General features: G+C 30.6%; 1 protein-coding gene across 1 annotated transcript in view; it reads left to right on the plus strand.

The window, feature by feature from the left end:
• Positions 1 to 20,864, plus strand: part of Rpn1 (regulatory particle non-ATPase 1) — an 81,941-nt gene that overhangs the window by 45,639 nt on the left and 15,438 nt on the right. The window contains exons 6-14 of the mRNA XM_085825899.1: positions 1,988 to 2,146; positions 6,761 to 6,899; positions 7,137 to 7,197; positions 10,922 to 11,071; positions 12,444 to 12,550; positions 12,639 to 12,766; positions 14,150 to 14,237; positions 15,324 to 15,486; positions 19,687 to 19,788. Of these exons, the coding sequence (XP_085682025.1) occupies positions 1,988 to 2,146; positions 6,761 to 6,899; positions 7,137 to 7,197; positions 10,922 to 11,071; positions 12,444 to 12,550; positions 12,639 to 12,766; positions 14,150 to 14,237; positions 15,324 to 15,486; positions 19,687 to 19,788 (1,097 nt within the window). The remainder of the gene's footprint in view (positions 1 to 1,987; positions 2,147 to 6,760; positions 6,900 to 7,136; positions 7,198 to 10,921; positions 11,072 to 12,443; positions 12,551 to 12,638; positions 12,767 to 14,149; positions 14,238 to 15,323; positions 15,487 to 19,686; positions 19,789 to 20,864) is intronic.

Here is a 20,864-nt window from a genome sequence, read left to right on the forward strand (position 1 = left end):
GTGCTAATTGATATTATTTAACTAAATAAAAAATGAACTATTCATTTAAACTTCAGCCGGAATGATTAGTGACATCCCCATCAACTTTCACTTTGTCAAGATTTCACAATAATCAAAATGTGTCGGCTTTCCCCTTGAAATATTACTTAATCATAAACATAGGCTTTTGATATTGAAGTTGGTAACAAATAAGATGATTGTTTTTATAATTTTAGATACCTTTTCTCCATTTGTTTGGCTTTTCAAATGTGAGTTCTTTTTCTGTATGCTCAACTACCAGGAATTTTCACATATCCAGAAATTTGTCATTTTCCTAGGTCTCCAACTCTCTCTCTATAGAGAGAGAGAGGTTTGCTCTGTTATGCAAAATTGATTTGTGATTATTCATAATGTAGTTTCAAAGAACTTATACTGGTACTTAGTGTTATTGCACAACCACATTAGTAGAAATCGCCAAATTTTCAGAATGTGCCAATTCTGGCAACCATGCACATAACCATTCTTCCAGCAACTCTCCTCACAACTGTCCTTCAGTCAAGCAATGGTGCCCTTTTTGTATGTGTTCGTTTTTTCTTGAATTCCAAGAATTTTTGCAATATTTTTTTTTGTCTGAAACTAGTTTTAAAATATGGCCTTGTGGAATTTGCCAGCAGTGGAAGAAAATTTGGTAAAATTTCTGCAGGAGTATAAAATTTTGCTGGGAATTAAAGGGAACAACAAGAAAATGTATTTCCTAGGTACCTGCTATTGCCGAGTTTTGCACAAAACAGAGTCTCCACAATTCCGTGATTTTTTTTAAGCAAAAACTGACTCCTATGTACATAGTGTACATAGGGAGAAGAACAGTGCAAAAAATTTACAGAAAGATTTGAAAAGAATGTGTTTTATTTCTTAAATGTATCATGTAATCTTTATTTAATAATTAGAATACATATTTTAAATTGCTAATGTTTTCTTTTCATATGTTAATAATGTTTACCATATTACAATAAATATCATAGTTTGGGAATCTTTCTAAATAAGAGACATAAAAACCATAGTTACATATCTGCTAAGTAACTTTTACCATTTTCTCAGTTAAAAATGGCCAACTTGTGATAACGTGGTATGGTTAATATGTAAGTACTCTAATACTGTAATAATAATTGCCATATCTTTAAGTGTTATTCTGAATTCTCTTGAATTTCTTGTGAGGGGGGGAAAGTATATATTATTCTATCAACTGTGAAACTTTTGCCAAGCAGTACATTTTAGCATGATTATGGATAAGCATGACGTAACAATGCACTCATGTAACATCTAGCTTTTGTGTGATATATCCCTCATTGATGTTAATAAACCACCATTTGTTTTTAAGAACAACACTATAAATTAATTACTATTACCATATTTGCCGTTGCATTTTGAAAAAAATCGATAAAAATTTGAAGTCTGCCTTCGACAGAACAGCAAGCAGTGGATTAATTTTAAAGTTTTGGGATTGTACCTTAAAAACAATTTGTATTAATGGACTGCTTTATTTTAAAACGTGAAATAATGACTATGCATCATGAAAAGCTGATACAAGGCGATCCATTCAAAAAAGAACTTGTTCAAGTTCTGCATAATCATATTTGAGATTGGACTCCATTCATTTATATCTGGTTTAGTGAATTAACGTCTGTTTAATGGGGAAAACAACAGCTGAAAAACAATAATAGATGGGACAATCACTCCAGGAAATTTGAACGCATAGCATTCTAAACAGAGTTTACGGTCAAATCAGAAGGCCTAACAAAATTGTAAAAATTGACAAAATCCTTTTTACAGAGTGCAAAAGTGGGTTGAAGATCGATTGTTTCTTAAATAAATAGGCACCAATTCATTCAGAATTCTGCAGGAATGATTGGGATATTTATTAATTTTCATGGTTGATAGGATAATATATAAGTACAAGAGGGGGAAAACTTCTTAGCATAATTATTTTAAATAATATCAATTATTTCAGTTGTGTTCCATATGTTTCGGAACCTGAGAACACCAATCTGTTGAAATGTGCTCTGCAGCTCTTCCGAAAATTCAATCGTTATCCTGAAGCTTTACGTGTGGCTATGCAGTTAAATGATATTGCTCTGATTGAAGAGATATTTTTATCTTGCAAGGACAGGTAAGTAATCATGAATTTATAAGTCTTTGTGTCATTTACTCATATATGTGTGTATATATACAAACATGAAAATAAAGATTTTAATTCAGTATAATTGTTTATTGCGTATGTATGCTTGTACTTGTGTAGTGTGTATGTATTCTTTGCAGTAAAACTATTCTGGAGATTTGTGCATGACGAGACATACATGCAAATGTCTCGTGATAATATATTCTGATTATTTTAATAATTACTAACTTATATGACATAGACGCCAATTGTCTCAGTTTTTCATTGCATATTCCTGGTCTCCTGGGAGATACCAAATCTTCTGATTTCTAGTGTTTATATAAGTAGTATATAAACACTAAAAAAATGTTTTGCTTCAATAAATTGAATGAAATTTATTGAATTGATTAAATTAAAATTTTGCAAATTCTCTTTCCCTAACCAATAGTTATATTCAGTATAACATTTCTTAAATTTGTTTTGATCTGAATTATCTTCATGTGCTGTAGATATCTGTAGAACTTTTTTCAAAAATTTAAGCAAAGTTTAATCAGTGCAAACTTTGCTCTTTACATATGCTTTGCATTGTGTTCTGTTTAACGTTGTAAGTAGTTTAAAGCGGTAACTACTGCTTGTACTCTGTCGTACCAAGAAGAGCTGTACAAGTACTTTTGTGGAAATTCAAGAACTGTAAAGTGTTTCAAATTTTATCGATCAATTCAATTCAATCAAGCTCTCATTGGCTCTGTGTGCATACAGTCCACTACAATTTGGCATGCTGCAGCAGTATGCATATTAATTATTAATTTAATTTCCATTATATTTAAAACATACTGTGATAAATGAAAGCTTTTAAAGAATGAAATTACCAAAAAAATTATAAATTTTTAAATATCTAATTAAATATCAATGTATTTTATGTCAGCAGTAATCTGAATCATGCCTAATAAAATCAAATTAAGTCAGTTTGATTTTTTTTTTTTTTTTTTTGAATGGCACAATCTTAAAATGCCAAAACCTCCCGTAAATTCATGGTTTTTCATTTTTCAAGGTTGGCAACAATGATATAATATCAGAGCATGAAATTATGTGAAATAATCATAGTACAGTACAAAGTCCGTAATTCGGACTCGTCGGGACTTCGGTGATTCCGGATTAACCGCTTGCCTGATTATCCTGAGTTATCTCGGGTTCGTATATATTGCAGTTAATTATTATCTTGAGAAAACTCGGACGAAGCAGAATTTGTTACTACGATTTCTTTTATCATGGTTTTACGCGGTCTGGAGGAAATGAAAGGAAATATTGAGCGTTGATTGGCAGTTTGCCAAATTTTTTGGTTGCGCGGTTGTTTTGGAGGGACTGGTCGCGTGTTTCCCTATTGTATAGTATATGTTGGCTTGTGGATTAGTGATGTATAAAGAAGGGTGCATGCGTTGGAAAAAAAATAAAAGAATGCCGATGATGGAAGATAGCGAAAGCGATGATTTTTCAAGATAGTGATTATGAAAAGATTGGGGGGAGGGAATTCAAATCCAACAAGACAGTGTACTACTCTGTGCTCCCGTGAAAGAGATTCCAGCGGTAAGTTAGTAAGAAAAGAGACCAGATACCAGTGTAGAACGTCAGGTATCACTCTGTGTTGTCCCTTATTTCAAAAACAATCATACAAAGATTAATATTTAACTATTTTCGTTTGCCCGAGATAACTCGGAATAGTAAACTAATATTAAAAATAAATACTTTTACACCTTCAACCTTTCACACCTACGTGGCGGCGCGCAATGAACTGGAAGTTGATCTGTCAACACTATCGTTATCTTCAGGGCAGATGTTTTTATTTTATTCGGCTTATAATTCCTTATTAAATGTAGTATTTCATCTCGATGTACTTCATCTTTGATATGATTTAAATCAAATGCCTCGTCATTATAAATATTACGAATACAAATCAAATAGTTTTCTGGTTGCAATTTTCTAATTTCGGCTATGCATAATGTATGCTTTACGCATGCGCGCATTGAAAGAAATGTTTAATAAAGTAAACAAATAAATATTAAGCTTTTTTTTTTTGTAAATTTTGATACCCTTTAGATCATAATTGCTCATTATTGTATAAATTACGGTTTCATATTTTTAATTTTATAATTTCTGCATGCCATCTTACCAGATTTAAACTGATGATCGATAATCCGGAATCACTGAAGTCTCGACGAGTCCGGATTAAATACTTTTGACTGTATTATGCATCACAAATTTGAAAGATAATCCTGGGTACACAACTCCATGCACTAAGAGTTGCTTTATCCTGTGCACTGGAACTCAGCTTCTTCAGAGCTTCAGCAACTTGGTTGAGTTCATGTGCACTAGAACTTGCAAATCATGCTGGTACATTAAGGAAAGTGTACTCCAGCAGTGGCATGCTAAGGCAGATGTAAAACTCCTGACTTGTCGTTGAACACTTGCATTTAAGTACTTGACTTGTTGTTGCACTTTAAGTACTTGATCCATTGATCTCATGGGAAGGTTGAGAATAGTTCTATGTAGGCAGTAGTTCCCAGGTTTCTTTTATGCTGTGAAATTGGCATTTCAATTCACAGGAGTTAATTTCCTCAATAGATGGCACCACCACCACTGTAACTTTTTGTGAAAACTTGACCGTTGAATTGGTACCAATATATATAAACTTGAAAATTACCTTATTTGATTCTAAATGAAATGTGTTGAGATGTGTGCTATATTGAGGCGAATCCATGAAATCACTGAACAATTTGTATCTTCTTTTAAGATTAACAGTAATAATAATACTGCAATAGACAATAGTACTATGTCAAGAACCAGTTGAGATACATATTAAAAAACTAGGTATTAACAAATTAATTGGTATAATGTAACACATTTTATAAGTATATTTTTGATGTTTTTATAATTCAGAAATATTCTTTTTTCTTCCTTGTACGAAGTAAAAAGGAAGTATTGTATTCGCGAAAAGTTTCAGCCAGCATATTTCAACGAAAATATCCATTTTGACTGCTATCGAATGCAATTTAACAATGTTTTTGCGTGATATCTGTACATAAGGACAGAATAAAAGACCCATTTCCTCCAAAAAAATTATAAAACTGCTTTAAAATTAATTCTGAAGAGAATTTTTTGTGGCGTCTGTACGAACGTATGTATGTTTGTATCTCGCATAACTCAAAAACGAGTAGCCTCAGAACGTTGAAATTTTGTATATAGGGCTGCTATAACATGTAGATGTGCACCTCGTATTTTGGTTGCAATCGGCTGCACCAAACGTATATAAATATATTTATATATATATCCACTCTGTTACCCGGCTCAGTGATCTCAGTTTCTTTACTCTTATATGTTTGTAAATTGTACATTTTTTGCTTTAAAAATGATTGAATTATGTAGCTTTTATCTTCTGGTTAAGGTTTTTATGTTTTTAGTAAATCTGTATGCAATATTTTTAGAATTATGAACAATTTTAAAGTTGTTTAAGGGCCGCTAAGCCTTTTTTTTTATGGCGGCCATTGATTGTTTACATTTGAAATAGCAGACTAGTGGATTTGTTGCCAATCTAGAGAAATTTAGCTTCGCAACAACAAAGATAACTCCTTCATTTATTATTGCCAATTAAATCATGCTTAATCCTTTCTGGAATTTTTTCGAGGAAATAAGTGTTGAAAGATTTACTTCGTAATTTGTAATATAGATATGAGTTTTTATGTATTTTTGCCTTCTCGCGAAGTGAGAACTGAATTAATTGAATGAGAAATACTCAATCGTCTGTGAAAAACTGTTTCTTTTTTGTTTTGTTTGCTTAATTTCTTTTATACATCATTCTAGCTTTATTATAGTATTTTAATAGAACATGTGGCAACGATTAGCTAATTCTATTCTTTAAATATAAATTTTGTGCATTATGAGTTATAAAATGAATGAAATGTAATGCTGTTAAGTGAATCTAGCGCCAGAGTGTCGCTATGGTAAACAAATACTAGAGTGAATTTTAAAGAATGCATTTATTCTATTGTGGTTTATGCGCTGTCGGCGAAGTAGATTTAATTCAATCCAATAAGTTTAAATAAAATGCAAGAAAAAATGCGTATAATCTAATATTCCGTACAAGGATAATATTCTGTACGTGTGGTGTACACATCAGATTTTTTAAGAAGTAACTGCTTGCAGTTATTATACATACAAACTACAGTGTATGAAAGAAAAATTAATGCAAGTATATGTTTAAATAAGTTATTTTTGAATCTGTTTAGTAAATTTTATTGTTACAATAAAGTGGAAAATAATTGCTATTAAATTGTCTTATACTGTGAGAATGAAATAAAGTAATATCAACAGGTATTTTTTAAATTTTATTTGTGATTAAGAAAAAGTAGCATTTTTTTAAGACAGATAAATTAAAAGAATTATTTTGCAAAATGTTTTGGTAAAACAAAAAATGTTATATTTGTACATGTGTATTTATGTTTGCTTATATTTTTAACACTTACTGAAATTCTGAATTTTTGGGGTGTGTTGTCACTATAATTATGTTCCTGAGTGTGATTCCATATTCTTTTTTATTATGTGTCTGTTGATTTATTTTTTTTTTATCCTTAGTTCAATTCAGAAACAGATGGCATTCATGTTAAATCGTCAGCAAATTTATTTAGAGCTTGAAGGTGATGACAATTCTGAGTTGACTGATATCATGACTAATGCTCATTTAAATAATCACTTCCTGGCTTTAGGAAGAGAGGTATGGCAATATATAAATTCTTTTCTCCTTTGAAAATTATTTTAGGCAATGGAAATTGTCTATATATGAAGGCATGAATATTGCGTAATAAAATTAATGTATTTTAATGATATCATTTGCGATATCCTTTAATTTATTGTGTTAGCATTTTTAAAGGGACTAATAGTTTTGAGCAAAATGCTTTATAAATGTATGTATTTTTCTTTATTTTTATTTGCTCCTTATTTTTTATTCTAGCTTGATATTCTTGAACCTAAAACTCCTGATGATATTTACAAAACCCACCTTGATAATACAAGTAAGTGTACAGTGATGTTTATGTTTAATTCATGCTTAGAATGTAGATGTATGATTTTGTGTACGATAAAGATTGTAAACTGATATTTGAATACTTTTCCCCTATAAATTGTTCAAATCATTGTATCCAAAAAATATATGAAGTAAAGACAAGCCTGAATAAAAGCATTGTTAAATTATGAAAACATTTCCTATTTCTGTCTTTTTGATTGATTTAGGATTTTTTAAATTTTTTAAAATATTCATCAGAGCTTATCTCTAAGAGTGCGTAGAATTCTTATGTCGTGCATATGTACTCATTTTTTATGAAAAATAAATTTTAAAAATGATTGTGATACATGAAAAGACACGAACATTTTTCATGCAAAAAATATAATACTGCATATGTGTTGTTTCTGGATAGGTAATGCAAAATTTATTCTGTTTAAATACAATTTAACATTATAGATAAGTATATTATTATTATAGTTAGATTGCATTTACTGTTGTAATATTTGTATCATTTGTCTGAGATTGAACCAATAGACATATGCTGCACTTTATTTGTTAAAAAAGGGAAAAAAGAGAGATAGAAAAAAAGAAATATTAGTGATTTTCCTCCATGTTTTGAGTTAGAATGAAGACAAAGTGTAAAGAATTAAATTTTTTTTCAAAATGGTGGAATAGTGTCAGTTTTAAATATTATTGAAGTAACTTTTTACAAAAATAGGAGTCTGCTTTAGGGAATTTGGGCACGTTTTTCAAGAAATTTGAAAAACATTCCATATTTTTATCGACCTCCTTTAGATTTTATACCATAATGGGGAATAAGAGGTAAACAAACGTATAAAAGAATAAAAAAAAAAAAATCTGAATGTTATTTAAAAGTTTCTAATTTTTAATGAACTTCAATTATATAGAACTATTTGAATAAAATATCTTATGAATAATAAAAATAAAGTTCAGGTAGTAATTGGGAAATTTTTATCATGTTTTTGCATATTGAAATTAATAGTTTTATATATCTTTTCCTTTCTATAGGAAGCTAAAAAATTTTAATTCTTGTTATTCAGTGTCTATTTTTACTCGATATAGAGTAAAGTTTATTGTACACGAGTCCAACAGTAATATGATTGAAGGTCACCCACTGAGCGAATGCTAAAATCTCTAGGATTTCAAGACCAAGGCAAATGAACTAGCTGCACAGGAGTTATCATTATTTTTCCCGTGTGTAGTATTGAACAAGCCCATTACCCTTGAAAATTCCTCCATGGAGGAATCCTTTCCCTTATGCAGACAGCTCTCGTATGCTTTGAGATATGCTTCATATGCAGTCGAAATTGTAACCTATATTTGGATAGTAACAGGTACTTTTATATAGCTTATAGAATAAAATGATGTCTTCCATCATTGACTGCTTGTTACACTAAAGTATTGTGCAACAGAGGCTTGCTTGAATACTCTCTGCTGTTCGTGTGCTAGGGGAATTGGTGGCAGTTACCAACATACCCCTTTTTTTATGTTGACTCTCCTATACCTGAAAAGTAAAACAAAATGCATATTGGACAATATTCAGTTCTATAATTGTACAACAGTTTTGATCTTTAACTGGAGTCAGAGGTTAATACATCAGCTCCCATTCCACTGCTAGGTATGTAATTGCACATCCAATTCACCACTTTCATATACTTCGCCCACACAAAGTTATGGCAAATGTGTATATGCTTTGTATGGAAGTGAAACACTGAGTTCTTAATAATTTTCTGAGCTCCTTGATTGTCAGAGTATATTGTTGGATTTTCTATGTTGTGTGCCAGCTCCTTCAGGTAGCGATGTAGGTAGATGGTTTCTTTGGCGACCTCAGACATATTCTGCCTCCATTGACAATAGAGCTAAAAGCAGTTAGAAGTTGAACTATCGCAAATTGTTTCATACGTTTGCTTAGAACTGCTAAAAACGAAAAGATCATTTACATATACAATTATGATAGTTTCATTGCTTGATGTCATTTTAATATAAACACAATTATCTAAATTAAGAGATTTAAATTTCTAATTGAACTAAATCAACATAAATATCACCTACCTCTTGAATTTCTTGGAACAATTCTTTGCTGTTATGCAAATGCGATGTTGCACCACTATCCAAACAAAAAGCGTCTTTAGAATTACTATTTGTGCACGATAGGACCTTTTCTTGTTGTTCTGTGCAGTTATGATTTTCTGCAGACATGGCAATCTCTCTAAGGCTTTGTTTTTATTTTCTTTACTTTTCCTTCTTGCATTCTGATGCTCTAAGCCCATATATATTGCAGAAGTTGCAACTGTAGTTAACTGGATACTGTTTTGGGTTTGAAAAGAAATCTTGTTTCGCTTTGGAAACTGGTCATTGATTATATTTTCAATCTTTTGAATACAACACATGCTGTGATTCAGAATATGATGAATCCTTATTTTTGCAAGCATTAGCTTCTTCCAGCAGTTTAATTTTCAGCCTTTCTGGAGAAGGCAATTTCTTGTGAGATTTTATGGCTGTTCGAAAGTTTAGAGTCCAGGGTGCTATATAAAAGCAATATTATAAGGAAATCACCCGCAATGTTGTTTTCAGTTTGTCCACAAGTATAAAAAAATAACTTACATGATCAGCCATTTGTTTAGAATCACTCATTTTTGTAAAAAGCAATTTTTTTTAGAATCGTAGCCTATATATCTGGCCTTTTCAGTTCGTAAATAGACCAGATAGTTCATGAGATGTTACACATTTCTTTACTTGTTTAAGTTCACTGGGTAAAATTGATAAGTTTATATCTGCTCATGCTTTTGGTCAGTAGATTTTCATTTAATGTCTGCTTCGATACCAGTTTCTGGTTTTGGAATTTCCCAGTTACATAGTCCATGCGATCATTTTTAATCAGGATTGCTTCCACTTGCAATTTTCACGTGTCAAAGTTGTCCTTTTTTAGTTTTTCAATTTAAACTGTATTTATTGTCATCATTTTCAATTTCAGGCGATTCAACTTGGCTTGCCCAAAGAATTGAATAGTGGTGGTTGTGCTGCACAGTTAAATATTTCCTGGGCCCATAACTAGTATAGTATGAGTATAGAATAAAATGACATCTTCCATCACTGACTGCCTGTTACTAAAGTATTGCACAGCAGATGCTTGTTTGGATAAACCTCTGTTGCTCATGCACCAGGGAAATCGATGGTGGTTGCCAACATAGGTTTAATATAAAATATGTATATTTTCAATTATAAACAGTTTTATTCAGTTTATGTAAAGTTAGGGCATTAATTATATGTTGCTATAAATTGCTGAATTTCTTAGAACTTGCTTTTCATAAGTTGAAGTAAACACTTTGTAATTGCACCACTTAATGCTTAGTAATCATTTTAGGTTATTTTATTTTAAATTTAACCTGAAATTTAGGTCCAATTATATTATAGAATCAGGTAATGCAAGCTTTTTTACTTTATGGATGGATACATTTTTAAGTTTATTTATTTATTTTAGATTTTATGAGTTTTAATTTGTTGTAACGTAATTTATTATTACTGAATTTGATTGAGTTCATAATTTCAGTATCATAAAAGGAGTTTAATTTATTTCTTACTTTCCAAAACATTTAAGTGAATGAAACCATAGAGAAAATTCACCAGATAACAAAATGAAACAGTTTAAAACAAAAGTTGTAGTATAATAATTTAATTAAAAGTAATTTATAAGTAATATTTTATCTTTTCAGGGCCATCATTTGGTCCCAGTGGAAGTGTTGATTCAGCGAAACAGAATTTGGCTTCAAGTTTTGTGAATGGGTTTGTAAATGCTGCATTTGGCCAGGATAAACTTTTAATGGAAGATGGCCAGAAATGGTTATATAAGAACAGAGAACACGGTAATTAACTAAAAGAATATATTTTTATATTTTTATTGCATTCATGTATTTAAGATAATATGTGGAGTATATATATATATATATCATGTAATATAAAATAGCTTGCACTTAAAATTTGTGTGACATTTGTGAAATAAATATATTTTTAGATTATATCCTGCAATTTTTTGGCTTTGTAAAATTTTATAAAACTAGAAATTTGTGTAACTGTTTCATATGTAGACAATATTTATGCAGTTTTACTCAAAAATTGAGTAATCTAATTTTCATAAGTATGCATGCAAATTTAGTTAACTTGTGTATGTATTTAACCTACTGCGATGATCACTGTATGTGTGCGTCAGATGGGAGCTCCTTTATTAATTTTTCCATATAGAACATTCATGTGCCATTAATGATTGGCATTTATAGCCGATTGCTGTTGATATAAAATATTTTTTCCTTTCTTGATTTTCTGAATAAAAACTTGTGTTTTTAAAACAGAAATGAGAGTTCTGTTATCTTTTCCAAATTAAACTTCTCTCTACAGGCAGGTGTTATTTTCTGAGGTTGTTTCATTACTTTTTTATTTATGTTCCTTTCTTTCCTCATTTTTGAGGTGCTGTTTATCTGTAGTAAGCAATGTTAAATATGAAATAGATGAGTCAAATTGTTGGGGGTTAAAAAATTTTGTATTGTCTGTTCGAAAAATAAATTTACTGTAATGAAATGATAAAAATGAATAATAATGAAAGTGCAATTGATAGGGAGTCTTATGTACTTTATTTCTGAGTGAATTAAAGTCGACAAAAACAGCTTTATATCAGCGTAAAAAAAAGTTTCATTGTCTTCAAGAATAAGGTAAAAATCTAACCATATCAGAAGATATTCTTTCATATCCAAAATAATACTGGAAATATTTTTTATTAAATGAAGACAATCTACTCAGTTGCTAACAAAAGGCACCTCTAAATAATACTATGTTACTTGGCCAGAGAATATCAACATTTGTTAGGTATTGGTCTTTTGCAGTAACATATATATACATTAATAAATTTTTTATTATTTTTTAATGAAGAATATAGTGATTTTTAAAAAAATATAAGTATGGATTGCATGCAAAATCTGCACTTCACCCAGTAGATATACAGTTTCTGTACAGCAATAATGAATTAGGTTTTTTAGAGTTATGATGATTGTCTTTTAATTTTCCGAAATCCAAAAACTTTTGCTTAAGAATTATATAGTTTTTGGAATATTTTCTCTTTTTTGTTAAAAAAAAGGCACCTTTAAGGGTGGTAGTGCATTAGAAAAGTTTTATTTACTCCATGTATTTGCTTATCTGCTACACTTACAACACCCCACCTTTTTTTTAAACATTTTTTATAATTAGGTATGCTGAGTGCAACAGCTTCGCTTGGATTAATCCTATTGTGGGATATTGATGGAGGTTTAGGACAAATTGATAAATACCTCTATTCTTCTGAAGAATATATAAAGGTAAATGATTCATTAAAATCCTCTCATTTTGAGTTCTTCATTTGGTACAGTTGCTAATATTATTTTTTTCTCTTTTGACTTTTATTAGGCAGGTGGCCTTTTAGCATGTGGAATAGTTAATTGTGGTGTAAGAAGTGACTGTGATCCTGCTCTTGCACTTCTTGGTGATTATGTTCAGCATAACAGCATGGTAATGAGGACTGGTGCTGTAATAGGGTAAGTTTATTATAAATATGTACTGAGGTAGGATTAATTTAGAAAGGATGCAGTCCAGAAAAAGTTATTACTTATTTTAGAATAGTGAGGGTAAGTACCCAAATTAAAATAAGGAATAAAGGGGCTATTGGTAAAATTAATAATTTTCTTTCATGTGTACCTTACATATATTTATACAAAAATAAAAGCATTCTCTTTAGATCAAAAATCTTCGTCTGCTAAAGAACTGGATATAAAATGGTAGTTTTAGTCCAATTACATGAATATGCTACTTAATTTAACCAGTGTAGTATAAACGCTAAAGGCTTCTGTTATTTTAACCCCATCCTGAGATGGAGGGAGGGAACAAACCTATAGTATACAGCATAGTGTAGTGTTTATTATATGCTTAATGCTTATTTTCTAATAAAAGTTTAACATTTCGTAGATAAGATTTCTTTATTCCCATACAAATTTGCAATCTTCCCATATGATTTTCTTAAATTTCTATTTGAGTCATATTCTGTGTTTTCAGTCCAAAGCCTTGCTTACATATTTTAATAGTTTGTGAACATATTTGCTTTGCATGCTATTTATAAGGCAAATATCTCATTTATTACTCCTACTATACTCATTTATTACATTACTTCAGTAGAACTAGGGCCTTTAGAAAACCTTAGAAACCCTAATGGCATTAAAGTTAGTTAAAGCCATTATAAGGCTTAAAGAGCTTTCTGAAATGAGAGATGCAATGTGTCGCTGATCAGAATGAAGGCAAATTTAAGAGAAAAGTCTGGCTATGAAAAAGGTAGTTAAATAGCCTATTTATGTGAATAGTCGTTTTTTTCCGGTATCTTAACTTTAAATTAACAAACATTTAAGAATACAACTTTCGCATATGGACTGTAAAATGTACCTTTTTATTCAGCAGTTTTTAACTTTAGAACATAACACAGTGAAGAGCAAAGTGTGAAAGTTACAGTTAGCAGTTACAAGAATACAAAAAGCAAACTACAAGCTGCGGATTGTGAAAATAAGTTTTCATAGAAAACTAAATATCTGAGGGATGATTTGTAATTTAAGAATATACACAATATTCTGAAACGACTTACTTCATTACAACAGATTGATTGACCAGATCATGTGTACAGGTTTCTTGTTTTTATAATATGAAGATATGGAGTAGACATAATACTTACCGTAGGAAGAAAAATACCAGATAGATCACTTTTCCTACCTGAAACTAGAAACATCCCCTTCCTCTGAGCTGTTTTAAATTACTACGGTACCAAGGTAGTGAAACAACCTCCCTTCCAAAAAGAAATAAATTTTAAATTGTTTGTTTTTTTTGTATATTCAATTGTTATATAACCTTCCCCTCTTTTTTTCCCCTTTTTTTTCCAGAATGGGAATTGCATATGCTGGTACTAACAGAGACAATGTTTTGTCTTTATTGATTCCTGTCATTAGTGATTCAAAATCAAATATGGAAGTAAGAAAATAATATATTAAAAATTGTTTTTGTAACATAGTTCATGATTAAGTGTTTATTTAGTTTTTTTTATATGTAAATAAATATATTTTCAACATTTTTGTAATGCATGCAGAAGAGAAGCATGCTAATGTAAAATTTAAAATTAGGACAAACAGCAGCTTAAAGACCAAATCAGGTTGCTGTTTTGCCTAATTAAAACTCTTACAATGGTTTATACAGTTTAATTCAAGCTAACTATTATGCTAAATATGGCATATCATTTATTATAGTATTAAATTATGTTGATTGTCTGGTCAAAATTTTTTATGTATAAATAAAAAAATTCCAAGCATTTTCAGAATGCTGCAGTTTTTATGCAAATACAAATATTGCATATGCTATTTTACATATAATTGAAGAAAAGGAACAAAATGTAGGTATAGAATTTGCAATTATAATGATTTATTATCTGATACTAAAGTTTTTTTGTTAAAGCATTGTAAATTATAATAGCATAAACAAAACAAAACATGAATTTCATTTGAATTATTGAAAAAATCTGGAGTTCTGCAATTAATAATGAAAAGCTTTATATTATCTACATTGTAAGCTTTTAGCTTGTTGATGAGTATCTTAATTTTTTTGGAGATAACTTTTTTTTTCTTCTAGTTTATTTGCTTTTGACATTTAATATTATTTTTTGCCTTTTCTTTAAAATTAAGTGTTAATTATTTTTTTATATAATATTGTGTGTTTATTTATACTTTTCATAATATTTATTATCATTTTAAAATTTTCAGTAATTTTATGTTTTGTGTTTGTTTGTATGTGTATTGTGGATTGAATGTGCTGTTTTTAAAGGTTGTGTAAGATTATATATATATATATATATATATATATATATATATATATATATATACATACATACATATTTGTGTATGTATTCAGAGTTTAAGGCTATTTAATTTCAAGTTTTATACTTATGAATTTGCTGTTATTAGAATTTCCTCCGTTCTTGAAAGGAAACAGATTCTTATTAAAAATGTATTTTTCATATTATGATCAACTTTTTAACACTTACTATTTTATTTATTTATTTTTTAGGTTGTAGGGCTTTCAGCTTTAGCATGTGGTATGATTGCTGTTGGATCATGCAATGAAGCTGTTACTTCAGCCATTATCCAAGTATTACATGAGAAAAGTGAAGCAGATTTAAAGGACACATTTGCTCGTTTCCTGCCACTTGCATTGGGGCTTTGCTACTTAGGTATAAATGTCAAATTTTGCTCTAAATATAATTTTATTCTCTGTCAGTTATAAAGCTATGTCATAGGAAATGGATATTCAGATGGCTCAGAAACATTTCATCTTTTTATAATAGTAATGTAGTAAGTGATGTAGAAAACAGTATTAATTCAAAAATGTCTTATGAAAAGTGGAGTATGATTTTTGTTAAGACAGTATTCAAATAGAAGTGTTATAAAGATGTTTGTTATTAATATATCCATTTGGCATATATTCAAGAAGATTCAGGAACAGCTAATGTTATTTTTGCTCATGGAATTTGCTTCATCTTTAATGTAATTTAGATGTAACATCAGGGTTTGACTGAAACAGATAAGTGGGTTAGCACATACATTTAAAGACTTTATACAGTACAAAGTCTTTAATCTGGACTTGTCGGGACTTCGATGATTCCGAATTAGGGGTTTTTCCGGATTATAGATCATCAATTTAAATCTGGTAAGATGGCAAGCAGAAATTATACAATTAAAAATATGAAACTGTAATTTATGAAATAAAGGGCAATTATGATCTAAAGGGTATCAAAATTTATAAAAAAAAGCTTAATATTTATTTGTTTATACTTTATTAAACATTTCTTTCAATGTGCGCATGTGTAAAGCATACGTTATGCATAGTCGAAACTAGAAAATTGCAACCAGAAATCTATTTGATTTGTATTCGTGATACTTATAATTGACGAGGAAATTGATTTAAATCATATCGGAGTACAACGAGATAAAACGCTACATTTAGTAAGGAATTATAAGCTGAATAAAATAAAAACATCTGCCCTGAAGATGAGGATAGTGCTGACAGATCAACTTCCAGTTCATCGCCTGCCACGATGTGCTGCCCCCCCCCCGTCCCCCTCCAGAGCAGCATGAAATTGATAAACAGATTTCAGAATGGTTAGAGAAACAAAGGTATGCCTTGATCTATTTTTTACAGCAATTCCACTTTTTGTTTGATGGACATCGAAACATGATTTTGCTTTGTAGATAGATCCTTTGGCAGCTCCAGAATCGGAAACTCTTTTTGACATAATAGAAAGTTCAAGCTTACTTTTTATAAAATTGTTCTTAACAGTCTGCAAAAAATAATAAGCCGGACCCAGTTAGAAGATTAAGGAACAACGCAATCTGCAACATTAACTGAAATAAATAATTAGATAATTTTAGCCTAGCTTATACCGTCCGTTATATATTAAACGTGCATGCGTAAACACATTATGCATTTACACATGCACATAAAGTTTGTAGCTTTGAGGTCCGGATTATAGATCATTCCGGATTATGGACATCCGGATTAAAGACTTTATACTGTATTCCACATTAAGAGGTGTGGTGTGAAATTCCAACTCATGGCAAGAATAATTTCTAATCATGCGAATAATAATTTCTGTTCATAATTATTAACTTCTATTTATAAGATATATTGACAATTTATAGTAAATTATTAAGATTCTGATATTTTTATTTCCTGCATTTTTAACTGTTGCTGTTTTGTAGTTGGATTATGATAAATAATCACTGTTATCCAATAAACTAAAAGTAAAACTTATATCTAAAACAAAGTACATTTAAAAAAAAAATTATTATTTTTTAATTTTTATATTTCTTGTTTTAATTTTAACATGAGAGACAAATTTTACCCCATTCGACTTTATCGAATTCCTTTGTCCTCCTAGAAATTTCCATTCCTTCTTGAATTCCTTTGTTTTTCTAAGAATTTCCATTCATTGGTGGTTTTTGAAAGTTGGTATAGATGTTTTCCAAGAAAAAGTGATTAATACATTTTTGCCCTTTAATTCCGATGTATGGATTTTCAGATGAAAAATAAATCAGGTAATTATAATAATAACTTGTAGAAGAAAATATTTTATGTTATCTCAGATTTCTAGATTTCTTCAGTGGAAGATTTAGTTTAATGAAAAATTATTCTTTATTTTAATTGTTTAAAGCAGAAAAATGAATTTTATTAATATGTAAGTTATAATGAAGTAAATAAGTTTAGATGCATATCTACTTATATTGTATCCTAGAAGAAAATATTTACATTATTGCATCTGTAACACTGTAGAATAATGTTACTGAAACATTGCAGGAAAAGATACTTATTTAAATTTTTTACAATACAGAGTTAAAGCTGGAATCTAGGAGTGTGGATTGTGTTATATAATTAAACTATTTAACAATTAAGAACTATATATTTTAAGATATTGCAAATGTTACTACTTAACATCATTTCTGTGTGATTGAATAATCATGTTAATACCTATATTGTAGTAGGTAAATGCGTGAATAGGTGCAATATAAAAAAAAAAAAAAAAAAAAAAAAATTCTAGCAAGAGTACTCAAGGTGAACAACATACATCATTATAATCAGACAATAAATATTTGATATTTGCGTTGCGAAAAAAATCATTTGCAAGTAACCCATTCTATGACTATGGTCCAGTGTAAAAGAATTAATTAAAATAATTACAAACAAGGCAAGTAGAATCAAACTAACATTTATTTTTGGTGAAAAAGATATTTGAGTACATTGCTGATAGATTCATGATACTCACTATTTCCATTACAATTATTAATAGGTGGCTGGTTAACAACTTTAGCTGAAGAACACAAAAATATAAAACATACCTTTAAAAAAAAACATGGTCAGAGGGGGGCATGGAACTATTCACACAAAATCTTGAAAATACAAATGTAGTTAGTCTTAGACATCCTTACAAGGCTTGCAGCATATCTGTTAAAAAAAAAGGTTGAAAGAAGTTAGCAAAATAAATAAAATCAACCAAAGATAACAACGACGATGTCTGGCTCCAGTTTTCCGCCCAAAACAGCAATTCTATCAGGATGGTTCGATACGTTTACCTACCATATGCCATTTCTGAGTGGATCATGGATCCGGACTTCTATTTGTTCACGGCTTAACATATGGTGTTCGACCTATTCCCTGGAGCTCTCGGAGGTCTGCCAGACAGAGGATAGAAGTAGGTATCATCTTGTCGCTGCAGCTCCGTCAAGAAAAAAGGGTCTATTTTAAAAATCTTTTCTCCGTCTCTCCTCCTTGAAAACACTGTGCAGCCACTTTAATAGCTGGTGCACTTTTTGAAAAATTTGGCAAAGAAGGTGATCAACAAGAAGCCAAGCACAGCAACCCAAACAAAGAAATTTTCACGGGAAAAGGTTTTCTGACTACCAGAAGCCCACCAGCGGCCGTGCGGTAAAGTCGCTGAACACTGGTAGTTCGGTCCGAGGTTCGAATCGCCCGAACGGGCTGGCTGCATGGGCGTTTTCGTGGTTTTCCCCATGTGTAACGTGTATACGAGCCAGTTTCCCTTAGAAAGTCCTCCACGAAGGCATCCCTCCTCTTAGGCAGATAGCCCTCGAGGCTTTGCCATAATCACACACACACATTTCCTGACTACCAGAAAGAGTCCACAAGTGCAGTTCAACCTTCGGCCTCCAAGGCCACTCCGCTGGATCAACAACTCTCCGCAGACGAAAACAAGGGGGGGGGCACTAGCCTCGCTTGAGGCGCAACTCGACCATGTAGAGCTTCCTATCCAATGACTTTTCATCCCCCTCCTCAATAACTCCCGGTAGAACCTTTTCCTGCTAAAGATGTCACAGCAACCGAGATCCGGTTTCCAGATGGTGCAAATATCCAACACGTTATCCGACGTATGTTCGAATGCTTGGGTGAAAGAATCTTGGGGTGCAGTAATCCTCTGACAAGGGATTCTGAGAATGAATTCCAAGCTGACGGTTGGGATGAGAAAATTTTCAGAACCAGTGCATAGTTATGAATTTAGGACATTAAAACTTAAACTATTACATAGCAATATAACTCATTAAAAAATGTCAGTACTATATAAACTGTTTCTTCAGCAGCATTTTAAGTATACAGACTCATTAACCAAATTGAGTTTCAATTACTATTGATTTACCTTACCACTAGTCAGAAAATATGTATTCGACAACTTTAATAGAAAGAGGGGTAAAAATTAAGTTACCTTTAAGTTAAAAAATTAATGCACTAAAAGTGCAGCAAACAAAACTTTAAAGTAATTAAAGTTAAAAGTTAAACAACCTTAAGGGTCAAAAACCTTTTTATTTGGAAGTGCAATCATTTTAAATAAATCAGTTTTTAAGCATGATTATCTTTGTTGCAGGAAAGCAAGAAGGAGCAGATGCAATTATCGCAGCACTTGAAGTGTTGAATGAGCCTTTTAAAAGCATGGCAAAAACAATGGTTGATATTTGTGCCTATGCAGGTGAGTCAACTCCTCTGATAAAAAAAACGAAAAAGAAAACTTGAAAAACGATAATTAGATTTCAACAATTAAAACATGTTTTTAAATAGTTTGAGTGTAAATTCAAGATACGATACTTGATAGATTCATTTCTATTTCAAAAGTCTAATTATTTGTAAAAAGTGTAATATTCTCAATTTTAAAGGTTGAAAATGTTCTTCTAAAGGTTTGTAATGAATACTGTTTCTTTTTGTTATGCTATTTTTTGGGGGGGGTATTAAAATATGTTGCCAAAGTTAAATAGTACCAGTTAACGTTGTAATGTATCATTACAGGGATAAGTAGAATGATTTTTATCTAATTAAATTAATAAAATATACAGTAAAAGTCCAGAAATCCACAACGCTTGGGATCAGAGGTTGTGCGGATTTTAGGATTTTGCGGATTTCAGGACAGAAAAGATAATATTCAGACTAAAAGTGCAAAATAAATAAGGCGTATTAGATGCATTTAATTAAATTATTATATACATTAATACAATAATTAATTATATGCATTAAATTATTATTACATCTATAAACTGATTATATTATATTGTTCATTTACTTTAGGCTTCTCTATTTTTAAATCAGCATGAATCTGCTTCCCCATTTCTTTCAGGAGTAGTCCTGAAATAGGTACCAAATCACAGTCCGTGTGGAAATTCCATACGATTCTGCTATAAACCGAGCAATAGCACGTGCCTCCATCTTTACCAGAATTTCCACTTTTTTCATTACCGTCGATGCAACATGTTTACGTTTTTCAATGTTGCAAGCAGTAAAATCACGAGTGCGTTTCTTATCTGTCATTGTATTAAAATGCGCTGAAATTTAAAATATTCTTAATTTATTCACAAAATATCCGGATTAAAAAAACAGCATCAGTAAACAATCTCGTGAAATAACAAAGCTCAGAAAGTGCAACAATGTGAAGCATGAACTTGAAAGAAGAGTTGAGTTAATCGTCTGCCTTTTTTACCTCGATGCAGATTGGAGGCGAAAAAACTTTTAATCATGATGTCAATAATTTGGTATTTCCATTATGACTCATTATTA

This window comes from Stegodyphus dumicola, chromosome 10, assembly GCF_044657685.1.
Source record: "Stegodyphus dumicola isolate Sdum_Otavi_A_Nest chromosome 10, ASM4465768v1".
Taxonomy (NCBI): Eukaryota; Metazoa; Arthropoda; class Arachnida; order Araneae; family Eresidae; genus Stegodyphus; species Stegodyphus dumicola.